Raw genomic sequence first — 24,915 nt, 5'->3', positions numbered from 1 at the left:
AGCGCTGATAATGCAATGTTTTCTGAAGATAAAAAAAAAATTGCATATTCAGATGAACATTAATGCCCATGGGTCTTGTGTCTTCATTTATATTAAAGTCAATGATAGTTGTTGATTATTTCATTTTCATAGTTGAATGAGTAGGGATGCAATAAAAAGGGGTGGCAAAAGATATTATTGAACAAGTTTTCATAGACTTTGTGTGTGTTGTTGTTTTTTTATGTGACACCTCCTTTCTAAAGGTTGATGTTTTTGAAGTTTAGTTTGCTATATAGTCCTAGTCAGCAATATTTTACAGGATATGCTTTTATGTTTTCAAGAAATTTTTATTGAACTTTTCCACAGGCCATTAAATTCAATTATGTTTTAGTATTGTAATCTTTGGGGAGAAAAAAAAAATACTGAACTTGAAAAAGTACAGTGTGGAAATAGCCTTGCAGTTGTATTCAAAATTTGGTACTTGGTAAGGTTTTCTATATGTATAAGCTACAGAACTGGAGATGCCACAGAACTTGAATGGAATATCTGATTCTATCTTTGCATAAGATTGAGGTTTTATGACTTGATGTTTGCTTACTTATCTATGCTTCAAACTATATGTGTATGATGAGCATAGGGAATTATTAAGTGTACATGCTAAGCTAGATATACACACAAGAGATAAAATGTTTATAGGATGTACGTCATAGAGATATGTGACGTTGGATGTTTATTGGATGTACGTCATAGAGATATGTGACGTTGGATGTACGTCATAGAGATATGTGATGTTGGATGTTTATAGGATGTATGTCATAGAGATATGTGACGTTGGATGTTTATTGGATGTACGTCATAGATATATGTGACGTTGGATGTACGTCATAGAGATATGTGATGTTGGATGTTTATAGGATGTACGTCATAGAAATATGTGACGTTGGATGTTTATTGGATGTACATCATAGAGATATGTTACGGATGTTTATTGGATGTACATCATAGAGATATGTGCATGACGTTGGATGTTTATTGGCATTTTTCCTTTCAAAATTTTATTGTGGTTGGAAAATCTGATAGACTGCAAGAAAACAATTGGTTCATGGACTGCAATAATCACGGCAGTCACCGTGCCCTTATACCAGTGCTGATATCACTAATACCTTTGTCCTTGACCTGCTGTTGAGCAAGTTACTGTGTGATTCTTGTCTGCTATTTTCGCCTTGACCTGCTGTTTAGCAGATTGATCTTTTGACCTTGGAGTTTGACCTACTTTTTAAAAGCCTGACCTATTTAATATATCATGAACTACTTTCATATTTTGTATATATATATATATATATATTCCTTATGGCAAGAACTTGTTATACTTTGGGGTTGACCTTGAATAACGACAAGGCCAGAGTGGCTCAAATGAGCGATATGGCCGATGGACCTCTGTTTCCATACAATGCTTTTGTATGCATGTATGTTTTCATTTTCCGTTAGAATTGGAACATAATTTCTCTAAATTCCAAAGTGAAGGTGAAACACAAATTGTGAATTTCATTTCACTTATTCCCCCATCCCCACCCCCCGAGTCTGATGGATTGGACCAAGTTGACGATACAAGGGTTTCAAACGTCTCGATTAAAGTCAGCAAATTCTATGGTCGTTATCTTACGTGTAGCGATCTAGTTTGCCAGTACAACCTATCATTGGGTCAAATGCTGTCTGACGTGTTTCATACCGATTGTTAGACCATTCTTGGCACACTGATTTTGACTACGGATAACCCTGTTTACCTGATCAGGATATTGGACTCACGGTGGGTGTGACCGGTCGACAGGGGGTACTCCTCCTAGGCATCTGATCCCACCTGGTGTGTCCAGGGGTCCGTGTTTGCCCAATTATCTATTTTGTTTTTCTTATAGGATTTATGAGTTTGATCACTGTTCGTTATCTTCACCTTTCACCTAAACCTTATCAATATATGAGAATCATTAAAAGTTCTCCTTACACAGAGACGTCTAGTAGACAAACTGTTCTTATAGTCATAATGAGTACGGACGCCTCTACCAATTTTGAGCCCATTTCATGTGTTCGAGATCGGCATACGCCGAATTGAGTCGATCATGTGACCGGCGTAAAGCGGCGCACTGGCGGTGAAAATATGGCGGAACACGTTGCTATATGTATATTGTTTAAATCCGTGACATAACTCAGAAATTAAGAGGGTTCCCAGGAGATCCCCTTTTCACCACATATTTACAAGGCATTTTACTGGCATCTATAGATGAAAATTCCAGATTTGGCACCCAAAATGGTTGAGTATTTTGGATAATGCTTGACTTTCACATCTGAACAACAACCCTCCCCCGTCCTTTTTGGAAATCCTGGACCTATGGCACGCTATTTTTATATTTATTTCTCTATAAAAATATTTTCTATTTCAATACAATATCTAATAAATTTCATAAGATATCTAATAAATTTCATAAGATATCTATGATTTACAGTTCATAAGATATCTCATAAAATATATAAGATATCTTGTAAACTGTATTAGATACCTTATAAAGTTTATAAGATATCTTATATATATCGAACAAGATATCTTATAAAGTTTATGAGATGTCTTATTATAAATAGAAGTCATCTTCTATTTAAAATTAATTTTTATAAGATATCTTATAAAACATATACTTTATAAGATCTCTTGCATATTTTATAAGATATCTCATGAATAAATTTTATAAGATATCTCATAAACTTTTTAAGTATCTTATAACTTTTATAAGATATCTTATAAAAAAAAGTTTAAAAGATATCTCACATGTTTTACAAGATATCTCATATGATTTACAGTTTTTAAGATATCTTATAAATTATATAAGATATCTTATAAATTATATGAGATATCTCATAAACTCTGAAAGATATTTTGTATATTAAACAAAAACCAAGGCCTCGTGTCACAGCAGGTGTGGCATGGTAAAGACCCCTCCCTGCTGAAAGGCCCTATACCGGTGACGTCTCCATATAAGTAAACAATTCTCGAACGGGACGTCAAACAATATACAACCTACCAACCATTGATTCGATATACATTGAACATATCTGTTTTATATTTTGATGTTTTACTAAACATATAAAGATGTTAATAGCATTCTTAAAAAATCAACAAACGGTGTCACTTCAGCTTCTGAATTGTCAACAACCCATAGTCATGAAGTAACATTCCATTATCACCTGTATACATGTACATATAGTGTTTTATGCTTTTCAACTGATTCGATGCATGAGAGCATGTTTTGCGTATTATCAATTTTAAACTGAAGTAGGGTACTAGCAAATAAATCAATGTTGCATGATTTTCATCAGTCTTGTATAAAGTAACCATTTGTGTTCGTTACCATGGTCTTATTTGCAAATACAGTCTGCCGTTAGGTTGAATCTTGTCAGGCGTGTTTCATAATATTTTAGGCTTTTCTTTACAAACTCACTTTGAAAACGGATTATTCATTATCAAAACCCCCGTGGGGATCCGGGTTAGAATAGGTCCTCAGTACCCCTTGCTTGTCATAGAAGGCGACTAAATGGGACGGTCCTTCGGATGAGACCGCAAAAACCGAGGTACCGTGTCACAGTAGGTGTGGCACGATAAAGATCTCCCTCCCTGCTCAAAGGCCACTAGCGCCGAGCATAGACCTAAATTTTGCAGCCTTTCACCGGCAGTGGTGACGTCTCCATATGAGTGAAATATTCTCGAGAGGGACGTTAAACAATATTCAGTCAATCATTATTGTAACGTGCCGGGTGTTTACAGAGTGTCTAGGCTCATACCCGGTTCACCCGAGTTCTAATGACCAATGATCAATATAGTATATTTCACCTATCTGGTGTTTATCTAAACACAAGAGGTACAACAAGTTGCAATATATACAAATATCCTTTGTAATCCAAAAATTCCATTAGTGACTTATTTAGTTTCATTATCAAAACAGAGGGCTCACAGTGTGTGTGACCAGTGGACAGAACAGGAAACACTTACTCCTATTGTGTGCGCGAATTCACCTCAATTGCCCTTATATTTGTATATATACAAATATTCTTTACACCTGCCTGGTGTTTAATGTTTAACCCCTATGCACAACTGGTACTTGCCACTTGTCAGATCTATGCCTGTTTGTAGCCACTAGCCTCACCACTTGTATCTGCCAGTTGCATATGCCACCTGTTTAAAGTCACCTTCTTTTTCCAGTTGCATATGCCACTTGCCTGTAACAACTTGTGCTTGCAAGTTGCATACACAATTTATCAGTAAGCCACTTGCCTAAGATGCTTCTGTTGATTGCTCAGAATTTATTAAACCACAATGTCAATCATATCCTGACACTGGTTAGAGTTTTTACCTTACATTGGAATACCATCAATTTTCATCAACAACATTTGCGACGACGATGTTCACATGAAGACTTATAGTGCAGACTGCCCAGCAAGGTCCCTGCTACATTAAACAACCTGTATAATTGGCTGTTCTCTGTATGGCTACAAAATTTTCCATGTCATAATCTAATTAGGGCTAAAAAGTCTTCCTGACTTTTCACAACAGGTATGTATATTCATTTTTGTTTGTCTTTTTGTTTTCTAATATCAATTCTTGTTAAATCTATTTAATCAATACACATATTAATTGCAATATTTACACTGATTTTATTACATAGTCAAAGGGAGATACATCATTTAACAAAGGGGCGTAACTATCAACCGTTTCATTATCAAAACAGAGGGCTCACAGTGGGTGTGACCAGAACAGGAAATACTTACTCCTATTATGTGCGCGAATTAACCTCAATTGCCCTGCTATTAATTTTGTATTCTTTATAGGATTTGTTAGATTGATCACTGTACATTATCGTCACAATCATATAAAAGACACTTTAAAAATAATATATATTAAATCAATTGGAAGATGATATATAACATTCAGAACAGCTATCGACTGCACACTCGTTTACTCCATCGTATATCACTCCTAATCTGTATCACTATTAATGCTGCAGTACTTACCGTATAAGTATGTAAATTCCATAAAATTAACTATCACAAAATTTTCCGTTCATATGGTGACCTCCATGGCGCAATATTTTATCTCCCGAAATTGAAGAGTTCCTATAGTTTGGTTTAAAATTAGCGATATAGAAGTAGGAATGTGGAGATGCAATGCATTAGTAACTAGATAAAACAGACTATAGCACCCTTCAATTTCAGGATAAAATATTGTGCCATGGAAGTCATCATTTGAACAGAAAATGTAGTGACTATTTTCAATTTGGGATTTTCATACCTACCGGGTAAGCAATGCAAAATTAATAATTACAGGGAGTTAGTTTAACAGTCAAATAACAGCAGTGTCACCTAAAAGCACATTAATTGCTAGAACCGACCGAAGCTGAGAGTAAATTTCCAGTCATGAATTCTGAAGGATTGCTTTGAGATTTGGTGAAGGCGTCAGTCCAAATATTCAGCCAAGCTGAATCTAAGCCGAGATTATAGCTACATGAATTCTCTGGCTACCAAAGGTGTCTCGTGTGACTCTTCCATAACGCATGGCCTACACAAACGGGACATTCGTATTTTCCGACAGTTCCTTCAATAACTGGTCCAGACGAAGAATGTGCTCTTCCTCTGGATCCCAGTTCAAACCATTATACACAAGAAAGAGCCCTTATAGCGGCTAATTTCTCTTTCGATAACTTACTATATTTTATTATAATTTATGTAATTGTATGCAAAATTTACTATTGTTATGTGACCCTCACTACATGAAAAGGCCAAAACCGTTTCCCTATCGAACCGGATTACGCGGTAAGCATCAAAATAATACACGAATGCTTCGATCGCCAGTTCAGATAGATAACGTATACACAAAGACAAGTAATTAAATGTCCATCAATTTCAAACATCCAATCTGAAGCTTAATTTCTCCTGATTGACAAGGGTTCACAGACCAGGTAAATTTGTAGGCGGTGCTTATTTTCTCGGAAGTTAGCTTTTGGGCACAAATGCGCAGAATGCTACAACTAAGTATTTACTGGTTCAATTCTGATCCCATTGATGCAAACATATTACACATCTTTTACTGAACGCTATCCATTTGAAATTTTTTGTGTCAATTCAAATTTGAAAAAGGGTTTGACAGAGACTATATTTTGTGGCTGAGTGATCGATTTATCAAAAAGTTCTAGATCTGCATAATATTACAGTTCCTGTTTTATCCAATGTTTTAGTTTTATCCAATATTTTTGTTCTCCTATATGTGTATTTCAGTTCTATAATTTATTATACAAATAGTTTACAATTGGAACTAGTTCAAATAGTGTGATTTATTGAATTTGGAAATTCAGTATTTTCGCCAATAATTCATAATAATAATAATAAAAAGAACAAAAAATATCCATCCCCTACTTTTTAATGTTTCATTTTAAAGAAGTAGGTAGTTTCTAAAGTCATCTGGCCCAAAATATCGATGATTTCACTTGGAGCTCAAACCCTGGCATTCAAATAAGGAATAGATTAGCAAACCCAAAATTCGCTCAATTTGATCAGCAACATGATTTGTGCCAAATGACAAGAACTTGAAGTTGGCATAAAATTGCAAAAATGCCATTTTCAATGAAAATATCCACAAATTCATGTGGTTTTCCTTTCAGAAAACATACAGCGCATGCGTCGAGCAAATTCATATTCAAGCATGTTTTTCGTCTTAAAATAATACACAATATATATAATTTTCATTTTGTTCGACAAATGCGCACATCTTTTTCTGAGCAATAATCTGTATGACATTTGACAGTTTTCAGCCTTATTTTAAGAAAAAGGCGGGAAATGTCTTGTTCGTGATGTCATAATGCTATCCATTTAGGAATATCATTCTGATTTTGTTGACATAGTATACCTGGCATATATTTTACTTTCTTAAAACTCTGATTAAGTTTAATTCCAGACACATTTTATAGAGAGAAAATTTTTGGGCCTTTTTATGTAGACAATCGTACTTTGTTCTTTTAAGAGAACACCTTGAAAATTATATGGAATTTTAGAAAATAACATTACTCCTGATATGTCCTGTCAAACTCTCCAATTTTATATTATGAATTTGTTCTTATATCAAGTGCTAAAAGGTCATTATTTATTTCCATTACTAGTGTTAAATTTGTTTATCTGTAGTGTTAGAAGACATGATTATGTATTTATTTTATGTAAAGATTGATTTGTGTTGTGTTGACACCAACAGACAAATCAAGTTTAATTGAATAAATCTTGGGTCGATTTTAAGTGCAAAAAGGTAATGTTTAAAACACTGTAGCTCAATAGCAAGTACTGCGACCCCAGTTTTTCTTGTTGATTTCCTTCAATGTAGAAATCAAAAATCCACTTTTCCAAAATTGACATTGCTTCAAATGGGTGCAATCCTCTTTTAATAGAAAAGGTATCAATCTTTATGCTTCGAATAACTTTATATTTGATTAATTCAAATCTCTTTGTGACATAAGTATGAATTTCTTATATAAATTTTGAACTGGCAACGGAATGTGATTGACGAGACATTATTGAATCTATCAAATTTAATTCAAAATATCTGTATCGTTATTTTCGGAAACAACTCCCTGTTCTGTAATAAATAAAAGTCCTATATGGATATTGGCATGTACAAACTCCTCACAAATTAGAAAATTCAAACATAACTTTCTAGAATATATGTAATTTTCTGGACCCGACTCATCAGTGTTCTGATGTCTGTCGTCATATTGGCGGATGTTGAGAAGAGGATGTATATGCGAACAAGGATACGCCTTGGGGCTACTAACTTCTGGGTAAATGTCCTGTAGAATGTCTTTAGCTAAATCAGTTTCATAATTTTGTACTTAAGTTTGTATTTCGTGTGTGAGCAAATAAAAGTGAGTCAAATTCTTATGTGATGTCTTGCACAAAATATAAGATAATGAGAGCAAAACATTACAGGTTTCGAAAGATGCAATGAAATATAAGTCCTGTTTATCTTAAATGCCTCTTAAACATGAGTGACATTCCTTTAGTATAATTAATCCTTGTAGAATCTAATCATCCACTACCTTTTCTTTCAGTGGACGTATTTAGGCGTGCGCCCACACTCCCAAATGCCCTCCTCCATTTGCAAATCAATAATTTTAAAATAGTGCTAAAAGATGAATTTTCTTTTGGGTTAGATGAAGTCATTACAGATTTCATTATTACATTTTTGAATAGCATAAGAATGTAAGCAAATTATTTGAGCAAAATATTAATTTCTTGTCATCTGGAAAGTGCTTTAACTACGTCTCGAGTTGCCATGAATCCACAAAAGGGACGGATTCACGATTTTCTTCCAAATTTTGTTCTTCACTTTAGATAATCAAAATCTACCGTCTAATATGTTTAGAAGGTTTCACAAAATATTGAGGTTATTCATCATGACAGAAGCTCATTATAGATAGTTTTTTATTTGTTTTGAAAACAAAAATTGAGGTGTGTTATTGTTTACGGGGTTTTCAAAATCAATGGATATTGATCCAAGTTTATCATATTTCACATCTTAAGTATTCTTTAGGTAAAATGTGTCATTTAAAAGTTAAAATATGTGATTGTACAATATGAAGATGCTTTAAATTACAAAATTAACGTTTCACTGGTTGGTTGGTTTGTTTACATAAAAAGACTTAGAATCTTTGTTTACATAACACAGAACCAAGGAAAATTTTTTGCTCTTATCCTTGCACTCCGACGGTCCAAATTTTGGTTGTCAACATTAAATGAGATATATTTTTAGTTTTTAACATCAAAAATGAAAAAATATTTCTTTCGAAAAACGTGAACCAGTCCCTTTAAGTATCTTTTTAAAGGAAAAGAGATTAGAACTTGTCATTGTGTTCGTATATACCAAAAATCGACATGAAATAAGTTGCAACTAAGTCCGGTGTTTTTAATTTTCATTGGGGAAAATAACTTGATACCACTGAAAGTTTAAAATTTAGTTTCCGAAACATTGTATATATTCTGACGTGCAAAAATCGTCTTTGACAAGTTGTCAAACGATGAAAACATCCGCAAAAGGATGAAATTTTGAAGCTGTAAGCTTGTATATCTGTTATACAACTTGTGCTACCTCCTATTCCGATACATATACCGGATTCCCAGCTTCCTTAGCTCACTTCGAGCCGTGTTGTCGTCGGCATATCAAGTCATGGGGAAGTGTCGCCACCCATCCAAGATGAAAAGGACCATCTTTTCATTTTCTTGTCTTCTGTTCTTAACAATTTTGCAGTTTCAGTATGGTAAGTTATCTTTTTATATAGCTCGAATGATTTCATACAGAAAAAAAAAGATATAAAGATTTGACTTGTACTTTTGAAACTTAATCTTTATATTGCTCTCGATAATGAGGATAGTGAAAGGGCTATTTAAATCAATATTTAAAATGAATTATATATAGGTATATCAAATATTAAGACAATGACAAAATTGAACAGTATTTGAATCGTTTATTGCAAGAAATTACAATATTCACTGTCTAATATTGCACTCGAGGATTAGGATTGTTGGGCAATCCGTAAAATAAAAAGGGAGAGGCCTCATATCTAGGCATTAATACCTTCTGTCTAATCCTATCACGAATAATAAAACGTCTTTAAAATAAAACTAAAACGCATCTTTTACCCGTGTTTCGTATTATATGAAATGAAGTATATATATTTACTCGTGTACCTAATATAGAGGTAAGGTATATTTTACCCGTGTTCATTTATATAATAGAAATAATGTGTGTTTTAACTTTGTACCTTAATCTAAAATTAAAGTATATTTTACTCATGTTCCGCAATATATGGAATGAAGAGGGGTTTTGTACCTATAGAAATGAGGTATCTTTTACTTATACACTAAGAAATGAGGTATATGTTACCTATAGAAATGAGGTATGTATATGTTACCTATAGAAGTGACGTATCTTTTACCTATAGACGAGTGAGGTATTATTACATTTGTATTTCATTCATTTATAAAGCGCAAAATTACATATACATGTACTTCCTATGCGCTATATATATAGGTATATTTTACCCGTGTTCCTTAATAAATAAAATTACATGTAAGTATCGTTTAGGCGTGTACTTCGATTTAGAAATGGGTATCTTTTCCGTGTTCTGTACTATAGAAACGGCTGTGTGAGAACAAAATTGTTTATGGTGTTAAAATTTTAAGGTGTTTCTATTGATAATTGCGTAGATCAGATAATCGTTTAGAAATCGTTTAACAGTAGCTGACATCGGTTGGCCTCTATGAATAACCCCGGGGATTAATAAACCATACAGAATTTACTGCCCTTCGACCATTAGACGCTGCAAATGCCATTCTCTGACTTCGGAAGATAAACCTTATCCTTCGAGAATGTATCAGATATACACGTGAAGACCCTATAGATCTTGCATGTATATACACAGCAGTATTATATATATATGCTTAAAGAGGTTCGCACCTGACATTTGGAGTAATGTCAATTTTTGGGGAAGTGTATTATTGATTTCTACATTGAAGGAGAATTAGGAAACTAAAAAGAAAAACTGGGGTCGCAACGCTTGTTATTGAGCTATAGTGTTCTAAACATGACCTTTTTGCACTTAAAATTTATTCAAATAAACTTGATTTTTCTGTTAGTGTCAACACAATATAAGCAACACAAATCAATCATTACATTAAATAGATACACAACCATGTCCTCTAACACTACAGATGAAATTAATTCTAGTAAAGGAAGTAAATAATGACCTTTTTGCACTTGATATACGAAAAACTTCATGATATCAAAATTGTAATGTCAATTTCTAAAATTTTGCATAATTTTCAAGGTCTGGTCTTCCATTTTAAAATGCAACTTTAAAAAGTGGGGGTTGGAATTTTTATACAAAATTTCGAATAAATTAAAACTTTTCTAAGAATTGGTGTTCTGTTTGGGAAAATTAAATATATCAACCAAGTTAATAAATTACAACATTTAAACTAGTTGCAAATCTCAACTATCTGTATCATAAATTATAAAACTGAAATACAAGTATAGGGGCATAAAAATAGATGATACATTGGATAAAACAGAAACTGTAATATGCAGAATTAGAACTTTTTGATTAGTGAATCCTTCCGCCACAAAAGATAGTCCCTGTTAGCTCCTTAGCTTTTGAGTAGAACTGCGCAGGTTGATTCAACTAAGTATTCACTGGTTCAATACTGATCCCATCAGTGCAAATATATTACACATATATTGCAGAACCATATCCAGTTGAAAGTATTTGTGTCAATTCAAATTTTAATGGCGTTCAGATCTTGAAAATTAGATACAAGTTAAAAGGGTAGTATTGAATATTAGATAATGACACTAAATCATGATTTTACAGACTGACACAGTACATTGGTGTACATAATTAAATCAATGAAATGAAATATCTGTACAGTTACGGGTTGAGGTGTACTTTTGGTTCCGGGTTGCTCACATTCCAGCCGGAACCAAACCAACACGATTAGTTGTATTACAGTTATAGCGGTCAGTATCAAGGGTAATGACAGTATTGCATGACTGAATATCAAAGCCTGCCCAGTGTTTTTTTTTTGGGGGGGGGGGGGGGTGCGATAAAGCGGACTCTTTCCCCATGCATGGACCGAGGTTAAACATATATCTCTAAATTCAGTCAACAATATATTTACTGTACACACACACGCCCAATTTTGTGTAATTCCAATTAAAAGGGACATGGACACGATTTGAACTGAATTTCTAAATTTTATTTTCCACAATTTTATTGTTTACAATTTTTAACTTAGGTATTTCTAATGGTCAGCAAAAATTTGAATATCATTTGTTGAGTTTACAAGTGAGATACAACACTCTACATTCTTTGTAAACAAGGCTCGTGTATTTTATTATACCGGTGTAGAAGGCCAATCTCTAAAGCTTACAAAAAGCGGGAAACGATTACACAAATCGAAAGAGGGATGAGATAAACAGGAAATCCACACAATTTAGAGAAATTATCGCCGCAAAAAGAATGCGGGGGTATCCAAACTTCAGGTACCAGTAGTAAATCCAAATGTAAACGTGGGCTCATCCTTGCAAGTCGGTAAATAGCTAGTAGGCTATATATAGCCAATGTTCATTGTTGATTATATGTATGTATGTCCCTCGCCCGGGTCTGCTATACCGGGTTTTTTTTCACAGTCAGTTTTAATTAAATAGTATTCTCTCTCTCTCTCATTTTATTTAAAAAGTTTGCTAATGCAAGGCTTTAATGTTTTTCCTACTTTATTATTTGTGTTATACATGGGTTGTTTTTTTTGGGGGGGGGGGGGTTGTGGTGGGGTGGGTTTTTTTTCTTGATAAATATTTGTACAAATACATGTATAGAATTAAATTCCTGAATAATAATTTATGAAGCCACCAATATGTGATTGATACTGACAGGGTAATCTCGGCTGAGATTCGGGTTGGCTGAATATTTGGACTCCGGTGAAGGCGTCAGTCAAAATATTCAGCCGAGTCGATAATATGTTAGTTTTGCGGGTAAAGCGTGTAAATATATGCACACGCAGGTTCTGACGAAAGTCTATGATAATCCCCCCTTTATATATCTATATATATATATATATATATATATATATATATATATATAGTGTATGGTTCAATAAATGTAAAATGAGAAGCTTTCGTAATATGTGACAAGTCGGTCATCTTCTAGCATCCGAGTAAAATTCACATTATCAAACCAATCTCACGACCGCTAATCACGTGACTTACACATGATCAATTGCACGAAAAATGCGGATGAAGGTCCACACAATGGAAAATTCAAACAATTAAGCATGCAACACATTTATCAATAACGAATTGTCACTTAGCTTATATATATCAACATTTAAAGAATTTTCGCATGAACCATTCTATTCTAAAATGGTAGTTCTACGTTAGTTATCAGCCCAAAACTTTCCGCCTGTCAAAATTAAACTGTCAGTGTTCTCTGCTTCTGTCGCACGTAGAACTACCACTTCAATGTAGTCCGTGACAAAATTCTTGAAAAGTTGATTTATATTATGTGACAATTTATTATTTAGAGTGGTTACTGACTTGTTTGAATTTTCCCATTGTGGCTACTTTCGTTCGCATTTTTCCGTGTAATAGATCATGTTAATGTCACGTGACTCGCCATTGATATTCATAGCCCTGGGTCAGGAAATCTGATGATAGAGTGGAGGTAAAAAACCTGAAATATTTAAAATATGCAATCTTCGAAAATCTTCTCTATCAAGGAACATCTATCAAACATAATGCATATCGTTATGATGTGCAAAATTAATATCAGCGAGATTCGTCGAGGCTGGATATTTGGACTGACGTCTCTTCCTCGACGAATAGTGCAAAGTATTCTCTCAATAGACTTATGCCACGATTCAATACGATACATATTACGACCACTCAGTCACAATTTCAAAAGTAAACTATTTCTAAAACCGACGAACGGTAAAATGTCTATGTAGTTCATTATTGTTTTTGTGGGGGTTTTTTTGCACACTCGAGGATAACAACTATCAAGCGCCAAATTAACATAAACTCAAAAAATTGAAGATATCTTCAATTATTTGAAGATATCATCAATTGAATTATTGCTCTCTTTAATTGAATTAATGCGCGCATTAAATCAATTATTCCTCTCATCAAATGAATTAATGCGCGCTTCAATTCAATCATTGCTCTCATCAATTGAATTAATGCGCGCATCAATTGAATTAATGAGAGCAATAATTGATTTAATGCACGCATTAATTCAATTATTGCTCTCTTCAATTCAATTGATGAGAGCATCAATTGAATTAATCAGAGCAATAATAGATTTGATGCGCGCATTAATTCAATTATTGCTCTCGTCAATTCAATTGATGAGAGCATTAATTTCGTAGAAATATTGCTCGCAATAATTGATTTTGAGCTCAGTATAAATTTGATGATCTCTTTAATTCAATTGAAGATATCTTTAATTATTTACAATGCTTTTGTATAAGGAATTAATGCGCGCATCAATTCTTTTAAAGAGAACAACAATTCAATTAAAGAAATCATTAATTTAATTCAATTGTGGATATGTTGAATTGAAGATATCTTTAATTATTTAGTTGCTCTCTCTAAAAGAATTATTGCTCTCCTCAAATGAATTAAAGATATCATTAATTCAATTGAAGAGAACAATAATTGAATTAATGCGCGCATTAAATCCATTATTGCTCTCATCAAATGAATTAATGCGCGCATCAATTCAATTATTGCTCTCATCAATTGATTTAATGCGCGCATTATATCAATTTTTGCTCTCTTCAATTGAATTGTAGCGCGCATCAATTCAATTGTTGATATCATTAATTCATTTGAAGAGATCATTAATTCAATTAAAGCGCGCACCAATTCAGCAGAATAATTAATGCTATCATCAATTCATTTAATGCGCGTAATAATTCAGAATTGAAGATATCATTAATTATTTGAAGAGATATTTAATTAATTGTTGCGAGCATCAAATGAATTGATGATATCTTCAAATAATTAAAGATATCTTCAATTATTTGAGTTAATGTTAATTTGGCGCTCCATAAACAGCAGCGTGACCACTACGCCTTCGGACACCATTCTGTCCCACGTGCATGTAAAAATAATAAATACAAATCAAGCCCAATGTGTATTACCAAACCCGATTTTACAAATTGTATCGAACCGAAGATCGAGGCAATGAGTCGAACGTTGAAACGAGCGTTTATATTGAACATGATTGATATTTCGGTGAATCGTTTTAACCCTACTTGAACAACTGAAATTTGTAAAATTGATGACCCCCAGAGTTGGGGATTGTGTAGCTGCCGCTCTGGCACTTGGAATATATATAGTGCAGTGAGAATGCATATGTTCTTTTGAAATCCTTCCTTTATCATTTATGGATAACCCCTCTACAACTTGAAGAAAAACTATTTATGCATATAATAAACATGTAATATTGATCAGATTGTTGATAGTGAAGCAGTCGACCAAACTTGAATTTCATGACTCTCCAGCCCTTAAGCAATACTATATGGATTATACAGTGAAAATAGAGTAAATGTTTGAAATTCTTTTCCATTTCTGAACATCTAGGAAACAAACTAGGCACTTCTGGAGCATGGAAGTCTCGATCAAAATTCTGAAATTTATATACAGCTGGGTCAGCAGTCTGATTTGGATTGTACGGCGGGATCATGAGAATTATATTGTGAATATGCACTAATATTATTTTTTTTAAAACATCTAGGAAATCAAACCATAATGTGTAGTTGCATATATAGTTACATTGAGTATAGTGGTCTGTGTTAAAATTGTAGAAATGATTGCCCTTGAGTTGGAGTTCAGAGCTGAGCTTTGGGGAACATACAGTGAAAATAAGGACACGTAGGCCTAAAGTTAGAAGAATTGAGTGTGTTATGACAATGAACAATGTAAAATTCATAACTCCGGAGTTAGTAGTTCTGGCTTCAGGATGGTAATATCTGGCTCATAAACTGAAGATACAGTGGTCCTGTTGAAATAATACCATTACATCTTTACTCCTTAACTTTGCACAAAAGTTGCAAATGACCACATTTTGTGTTGTGATCTAGAATCAAAGATTACAAAGTGTTTCTACAACCAGAAACTTGTTTTTGGAGCCTTTTCTAAATACTGTTTTATGTTTTCTGTCTATTGATATATACAAATTAAAAAAATAATTTTAGTTTAAACGAGGAAGGGAAAAAGAGTTGTCAGGACCACAGCTTAGTAATTGCTTGAGCAACTTATATATTTGGTACAAAGATTAATTATCAGAATCATAAGAAATAAACATTCATTTTTATTTATTAGGACATCCAATTTTCAGAGCTTTACAGATGCACATTTACACCATTTCACAGCACTTCTGATTCATATTTAATTTTTGTGATACGCAGATGGCTGTTAAGGCCCAAAAATCTCTTTGTTATTTCATATTCACATAAGTTTTCTATCAATTTAGTTCAATCCCAGAATACCACAACTGCCGATCTCGACACAACCACATCGTCTTCAGACGACTTAACCACTGTAAGTGAAAGCACAGATGTTACAACAACGGAGACATCGGACAACGTAACAACAGTGAGTGAAACCACAGATGTTACAACAACGGAGACTCCGGACAACGTAACAACAGAAAGTGAAACCACAGATGTTACAACAACGGAGACACCGGACAACGTAACAAGTGAGTGAAACCACATATGTTACTACTCTGGTGACGGAAACTACGACAGGTATTTCATTAATTAGCTGATCAGATTACAATTAATTTGAAAAGTAAAACTTTCCTTCATTACTAGTACATGAATATAGTCAGAAATCTGGAAATCACTGGGGTGTTTACGTTTTAGGTATTTTAAGAACACAATCATGCCCAGCATTCACACAATTACTTTTATTTAATAGACATATAATTCTGAGTTTGATAATAGCAATAATTATCACATTCAGTGATTAAATTCCTATCACATTTTGACTGGCTTGGTTAACTAAAATTGCTTGAATGATATAAACTTTTTTTGGAAATTTAATATGATTGGATCATTGAAATAAAAGATGCCTTGCCTCCCTAGAAAGTCTTATTCAGTACAAGTTATTCTCACAATAGTTTCTGTTAATCGAGTGCATGCTGCTCAGTGATTTTTTGGGGGCCAAAATGCCACCGATATTCGGATGTTTCCCCTCACTAAAATTAGCTATTTTCCCCCAATTTTATATATATGTTTTCCCCAATTTCAAATCTAGGAAAATTAGGCTATTTAAAAAAAAGTTAACGTATATTGCTGACATAGAGTAAATACGCTTTTTTTTTTCTTCAGTTTTATTCTCCAAACCACTGCACATGCAAAAGGTTTTGTAAAGAATATGTAAAACAATGGAGGCATCCATATAAGCAGATATGCAGCAAAGTATATAGTTTCCAGATACACATTAAGCCATTGTTGACAATTTAGTTTGACTGCCATTATACGTAGGGTCATGCTAATAACAGGAAGTGGTCAACAGTATAGGGTTTTACTAAAATCCGAAAAATACAAACAGGAGAGACATTCTGGAAACTTGATTATTAATGTAACATTTACAAGATTATGGGTACAAATGCTGGTGAATTAATAATTTATTATTTTCTTTATGAAATTAGACAATAAGTATTTCTTAGAAAAAGTAAATAATATCTATACAAGGTGTGACTTTCAATACATATTATTGTATGATTTTAAATCAGATCTGAAATAAACTTCAAACCAAAAAATGTTATTTGATTATTTTATGCATCTTTACCATTTTAATTTACTACGGAATGATTTTTCCCAATTTGAGGAAAATATCGCTAATTTTTCCCAATTCAAAAGGAGGAGTGGTAGTTTGAAAAACAAAAACAAAATCGCTGACTGCTCAAAGTGTAATGAACAGTCCATTACTCTAAGAGTCATTCCATGATAAAAGTCATGCATGCTCTCTTTCACAGCTGAAGCCGCAGACACCACAACACAAGCTGCACACACCACAACACAAGCTGCAGACACCACAACACAAGCTGCAGACACCACAACACAAGCTGCAGAAACCACAACACAAGCTACAGACACCACAACGCAAGCTGCCGACACGACAACGCAAGCCGCCGACACCACAACGCAAGCCGCCGACACCACAACGCAAGATGCAGACACCACAACGCAAGCTGCAGACACCACAACGCAAGCCGCAGACACCACAACGCAAGCTGCCGACACCACAACGCAAGCCGCCGACACCACCACGCAAGCGGTCGACACCACCACGCAAGCCGCAGACACCACAACGCAAGCCACAGACATCACGACGCAAGCTGCAGACACCACAACGCAAGTTGCCGACACCACCACGCAAGTTGCAGACACCACAACGCAAGCTGCAGACACCACAACGCAAGCTGCAGACACCACAACGCAAGCGGCCGACACCACCACGCAAGCGGCCGACACCACCACGCAAGCCGCAGACACCACAACGCAAGCCGCAGACACCACAACGCAAGCTGCAGACACCACAACGCAAGCGGCCGACACCACCACGCAAGCGGCCGACACCACCACGCAAGCCGCAGACACCACAACGCAAGCCACAGACACCACAACGCAAGCCGCCGACACCACAACGCCAGTTCCCGACACCACAACGCAAGTTCCCGACACCACAACGCAAGCTGCCGACACCACAACGCAAGTTGCCGACACCACAACGCAAGTTGTCGACACCACAACACAAGCTGCCGACACCACAACGCAAGCCGCAGACACCACAACGCAAACTGCAGACACCACAACACAAGCTGCCGACACCACAACACAAACCGCAGACACCACAACGCAAGCCGCAGAGACCACAACACAGGCCATAGACACCACAACACAGGCCGCAGACACCACAACGCAAGCCGCAGAGACCACAACACAGGCCATAGACACCACAACACAGGCGGCAGACACCACAACACAGGCTGCAGAGACCACAACACAAGCTGCTGTTACCACAACACAAGCTGCAACCACCACAACACAAGCACCAACCACCACAACACAAGCACGAACCACCACAACACAAGCACCAACAACCACAACACAAGCACCAACAACCACTACACAAGCACCAACCACCACAGAAAATGTATGTGCTAGTGTCACGTGTCAAAATGGTGGCGTGTGCATTCGAATGGATGGCAAAGGTGTTTGCCGTTGTGATGGAAACTATACAGGAGACCGGTGTCAATACGGTATTATATTTATTGTATGTATTTAGCAAATGTATGTTTTTATATATTTTATTTAGCCAAATTAATCTGATATAACTTAATATAATCTGGCACAAATGTAGGAAGACAGGAAAATGTGTCAAGGACTGATTGGACATAACATATAACACAAAACAAGCTCCAACCACCACAAAACACACACACATATCACTTTCTTTCACACATACAACCCAAAATTAGGGTACAGTGCATTTGGATAGCTTAATTAATCAATTCTCTTTATACTTTGAAATGTGAACAACATCCGTATTGTACACCAGTACATCGGAAGTGAGGTGTTACTAGATAAAGTGTGGTAACAAAACAACTGAGACTCCACTGTAGATGCATACTGAATTGTGACAATTGGATGGACATAAAGTCCTCATCAAATTTCTTTGGAATACTTGTATTATGATACAACCTAAGACAAAAATAAACTATATATAATGCATTATATCAATTGTGACATTAGTTTTCTGTCTTCTGCATTCAGCTATAGCGGGATATACTTCATGGTCCACGTGGGGGGCATGTGATCAGGATTGTGGTGATGGTATCCAATTGAGGACACGCAATTGCACTGATGTCACAGGAGCAAACCGGGGCATGGACTGCGGAAATAATCTGCAAGAGGAAAAGGCATGCGTAGGTCTACCAAAATGTGTTGGTGAGTATAGTGATGAAGGGTTGTACATTTGTATCATCATGATTATAATGTATGGGTTATGTCCGTTTGGTTCATGCAGCAGTGCCTTTGATATTCAAAAGAATTAAGGATAAAAAAAAATTTGAAAGAAGGGATTGTGAATTTTTAATTGAATGGTATTCAGGGTCAATGAGAAGAATATTAGATCCAAAATAAATCTTTTCTATCCAACTCGAAAAGTTGGGGGCTGTTATGTCTGCATTCTCTCTGGTCTATCCCTGTCCCCCCCCCCCACATAGCTGTTGTTAGGTCGCTGAGAAAGCGGGTATAATGTATTCACATACTTCTTCCCATTTATTTCACACAAACTTTACAAACCCCAGCACCCAAGATAATAATCAACCCCAGTTCCCAGTATAATAATTAACCCAGTTCCCAGTATAATAATTAACCCAGTTCCCAGTATAATAATTAACCCAGTCCCCAGTATAATAATTAACCCAGTCCCCAGTATAATAATCAACCCCTGTCCCCAGTATAATAATCAACCCCAGTCCCCAGTATAATAATCAACCCCAGTCCCCAGTACAATAATTGATCCCAGTCCCCGGAATAATAATCAACCCTTGTCCCCAGAATAATTATGAATCCAGTCCCCAATATAATAATCAACTCCAATCTCCAGTGTAATAATCAACCCAGTCCCCCGTATAATAATCAACCCCAGTCCCCAGTATAATAATTAACCCTTCTCCCCAGAATAATTATGAACCCAGTCCCCAATATAATAATCAACTCCAATCTCCAGTATAATAATTAACCCAGTCCCCAGTATTATGATCAACCCCAGTCCACAGTATAAAAATCAACACAGCTTCCAGTATAATAATCAACCCCAGTCCCCAGTATAATAATCAACCCCAGTCCTCAGTATAATAAACAACTCCAGTCCCCAGTATAATATTCCACCCCAGTCTCCAATATAATAACCAACCCTAGTCCCAGGTATAATAATCAACCCCAATCCCCAGTATAATAATCAACCCCAGTCCCCAGAATGATAATCAACCCCAGTCCCCAGTATGATAATCACTCCAGTATAATAATCAACCCCAGTCCCCAGTATAATAATCACTCTAGTATAATAATCAACCCCAGTCCCCAGTATAATAATCACTCTAATATAATAATCAACCACAGCCCCCAGTATAATAATCAACCCCAGTCCCCAGTATAATAATCAACCAAGTCCCCTGTATGATAATAAACCCTAGTCCACCAGTATAATAATTAACTCCAGTCCTTTTTATGATAATCAACCCCAGTCCCCAGTACAATAATCAACCACAGCCCCCAGTACAATAATCCACCCCTGTCTCCAGTATAATGATTCCTAGGCCATCAATTATCTATTACCAATGCTTCCTTTTATAATGCTGTGTTATTTTCTTACATTGGTCTCTGAAGAAGAGAAAACATAAATTTCTGAATTTAAATATGTTCAAAAATATATCACAATATCTTCAGTAATCCAAATGCTTGCTAATCCTGATCTCTGTGGGATCATTAGTTCTGTATTTTTCTTTAAAATGTTCCTCATGGTCTCAAATGAGCAGGGACATAGCTTAATCAATGATATGAATAAACAATCAAAATATTTGTGTAAATCTACATACTACTAAATTCATGTAAATTCTAAATCGAATATTAAGGATATGGGATTTTCCACATCCTCTCTTGTTACATGTAGGGAGTGTTGTTTATCCAGTTTACATAACTTCTAAGGGTGTGTCTTAAACAGTCTTCACACGATTTCTCTTGCTCTTGCATGTGTGGAAACAATTCTTGCATGGTTAGTTTCAAATGTTGCATGGTTTTCAAGAATTTTATGTTTAAAACAGAAGAACACGGAGATAAATTTACATCCAGTAGCAACATCTCTACATGTGTGAAAAATTCTGTGACGTATACAGTAAAACAACAAACAAAATATGCAATGTCAGCACCACTTGTCAAGTAAATAGAAAAATAAATTATACCCATGAAAATTGATAGATCTATGTTTAATTGAAATTAAAGCAAATGAATTTGTAACTTGTGAGTTTCAACATCAACCGCATTTCTATTAAACTATTTAACGTGAAGAGGCCTTAGTTAAAATTTTGAGACTCAGAAACCACGATTTTCAGAAACTGATATTTGTCAACAATATATCAAATCATATTGTACTAACTGCATTGATTATGGTTACCCTGTCTTATAAAATGTGATTTTCCTAAATGATTACCCATGGAAGTGTCACCTTGAGAAATAATATGAATACTGTAATGGAGAAGAGAGAACGTGTGTGTTGGCAATATTTGCAAATTGCCGGTTCAAAATATGCCATTATAAAGAATATTTTGAATTTGTTATACCTTAAGGAGACATTAAAAAATAATGACATTCATCTTCAATTTCACTGTCCACAAGTACATAAAGGACAGTATTAATGAAGTTACAATGGAATAAATCTTTTGTATACATGATATAACAAGACTAGGATACATGTTTTATTTGTGAATGTGGCCTTCAAAGATGCAATATTATGAATATTCTCCAGTTTGAATGAACTATGCATTTTAGGTTCAGTATTATTCATAATTAAGACAAATTACTTGCCGGGGGAAAATTAATGCCGGGGCATACGTCACATTTCAGTCATCCTTATATTATCTACAGCCATACAAATTCCGTGTTTTCATTTATTTAAGGTATGTCAGTAGCTGAGGCTCTGGAGCTGTGATACCTATGAAATTTTTGTTTGAGATTTTTGTTCATTCTGTTTTTCAGTGACGGCTAATCCATGTGAAGCGGTTATCAATCCATGCTTAACCGATGGCGTGCTGCATACATGTCGTGTTCAGTCGGGAGGGAAGTTCAAATGTACATGCAAAGATGGATTTGTCAATGATGCAAATGGAGTATATTGTGCTAGTAAGTATACTAAGGGGGAAAGTGACACTAAATGGATGTGTCATAAAATAAGTTTTTCAAATGATTTTAGTTATTACACTACATACTCTAAGTTTATGGTCACTTAAAAGGAGCATAAAACAATGAGAGAATGTAGAGATATGAGAAATAGATGTGAAAAGGAAGTCCAATGATTATGTCTCGGAGTCTAGCTGTTTGTGGTGAATAATAGAGTAAAATGGGGAAACATTTTATGCTTTGAGGAACAGATGAATCAATTTTGCCTCACCAACAGCAGACCCCAGAATTCTCTAGTGAGGTTCCCCCACCAACAACAGAACCCCAAAATTCTCTAGTCAGGTTTCACAACAACAGAACCCCAGAATTCTCTGGTTAGGTTCCACAACAATAGATCCCAGAATTTTCTAGTCAGGTTCCCCACAAACAACAGAATCCCAGAATTCTCTAGTGAGGATCCCCAACAACAACACACCCCCGGAATTCTCTAGTGAGGATCCCCACCAACAACAGACCCCAGAATTCTCTAGTGAGGATCCCCACCAACAACGTACCCCAGAATTCTCTAGTGAGGATCCCTACCAACAGCAGACCCCAGAATTCTCTAATGAGGATCCCCACCAACAGCAGACTAAAAGAATTATCTAGTCAGGTTCCCCACCAAAAGCTCCATGGCACCAAGGATTAAAGTTAAAGTTAGGGTCTGTTCATTAGGGAAGTTTAAACAGACAACTGTTTGGTTTTTGCTGAAATCAAGATGAGTCTTTAAGATATTGAATCTTCTTATATAAAGTTAGAATTTACACTAATGGTATTGCAACATGATATACCCGGTGTATGAAAGTTTACTTTCAATTCAACATTAATCATATTTATACTAGTAACAATACTGTTCCTTTTCAGATGAAAATGAATGTAATAATGTCAACAATGACTGTAAAGACGTCAACACAAAATCATTCAAAGTGGGCGTGTCTGGATGTAGGGACACTGTAGGGAGCTATGATTGTGTATGTTCCAGTGGGTTTACTTACAACAGTACAAATAGGGCATGTAATGGTAAGTCTATTGTGTAGGGAGCTAGATATATATAAGATTGTACATGCATTGTGCTCCAGTTGTTACCTACTATAAACACTACCAATTAAGCATGACAAATTTTATCAACATCAGTGTAATTTTTAAAAAGTAATAGAAGAATTTGCTGAATTACTCTATTTGAAAAGGGATATATTCTTTACAGTATCAAATATCATGATACACCTACTGTATTGAATGATACATTACAATACAGCTGGAACCCATATCAACCTTATTTCTAGCTTTAGTAAGTACATCTATGTGTGCGGTCAGTGACTGTTTTCCAGACTTTAGGGGGGGGGGGGCTCTTCCTGAAGGTATTGATGTAAAACTTTTGTTGAATCAGTGGGTTACAGATCAAGGTTTTGTTTGGGCTTTGTTGACCTGTTTTTGAAAGAGTTATGTACCTTGAACTTAGCGAATTTCAGGGATTTGAGAGTTTGTTATCAGGACCTTTCATTAAGGTTATCCTTGTAGCTATTGAATTGATCTAATTCATGAACTCGTATTAATGGGTACATGTAAATAAAAAGAACAAGGTACGATTGTATACATAAAAAGGCCCAAAAATTATCTCTCTATAAAATGTGTCTGGAATTAACCTTAATCAGCGTTTTAAGAAAGTAAATTATATGTCAGGTATACTATGTCAACAAAATAAGAATGATATTTCTAAATGAATAGCATTATGACATCACGAATAAGACATTTCCCGCCTTTTTCTCAAATAAGCCTGAAAACTGTCAAATGCCATACAGATTATTGCTCAGGAAAAGTTGTGCGCATTTGTCGAGCAAAATGAAAATAATATATATTGTGTATTATTTTAAGATGAAAATCTTACTTGAATATGAATTTGCTCGATGCATGCGCTGTATGTTTCCTGAAAGGAAACCCACCTGAATTTCTAGGTATTTTCATTGAAAACGGCATTTTTGCAATTTTATGCCAGCTTCAAGCTCTCGTCATATGACACAAATCATTTTGCTGATCAAACTGAGCGAATTTTGGGTTTGCTAATCTATTCCTTATTTGAATGCCAGGGTTTGAGCTCCAAGTGCAATCATCGATATTTTGGGCCAGATGGCTTAGAAACTGTACCTGCCTCTTTGAGTGTGGAATTTCTTGACCTAATTTTGAATAAATTTGGACTTTAAACTTTGCAAATTTCAGGGGTTTGACAGTTTCCAGGACTTCTTTTTGACTCCCTGTGGCTACTGATTAAAACAATTATACCTGAACTTATGACGGGAGCTCTATTGTCATCAGTGTATGCATGTTTCCATGCATTGACAGTTTTCTGGACTC

At 35.3% G+C, this 24,915-nt stretch overlaps 1 protein-coding gene across 1 annotated transcript in view; it reads left to right on the top strand.

The window, feature by feature from the left end:
• LOC125656457 (serine-rich adhesin for platelets-like) overlaps positions 1 to 23,175 on the top strand; it is a 106,725-nt gene extending 83,550 nt beyond the window's left edge. The window contains 6 exon segments of the mRNA XM_056145735.1: positions 16,089 to 16,316; positions 17,601 to 18,676; positions 19,187 to 19,196; positions 19,402 to 19,575; positions 22,387 to 22,530; positions 22,961 to 23,175. Coding sequence (XP_056001710.1) covers positions 16,089 to 16,316; positions 17,601 to 18,676; positions 19,187 to 19,196; positions 19,402 to 19,575; positions 22,387 to 22,530; positions 22,961 to 23,175 — 1,847 coding nt within the window.
• The last annotated feature ends 1,740 nt before the right edge of the window (positions 23,176 to 24,915 follow it).

This window comes from Ostrea edulis, chromosome 7, assembly GCF_947568905.1.
Source record: "Ostrea edulis chromosome 7, xbOstEdul1.1, whole genome shotgun sequence".
Lineage (NCBI taxonomy): Eukaryota > Metazoa > Mollusca > Bivalvia > Ostreida > Ostreidae > Ostrea > Ostrea edulis.
Note: the sequence above shows the minus strand (reverse complement) of the source record. Positions and strands in the feature narration are given on the sequence as shown.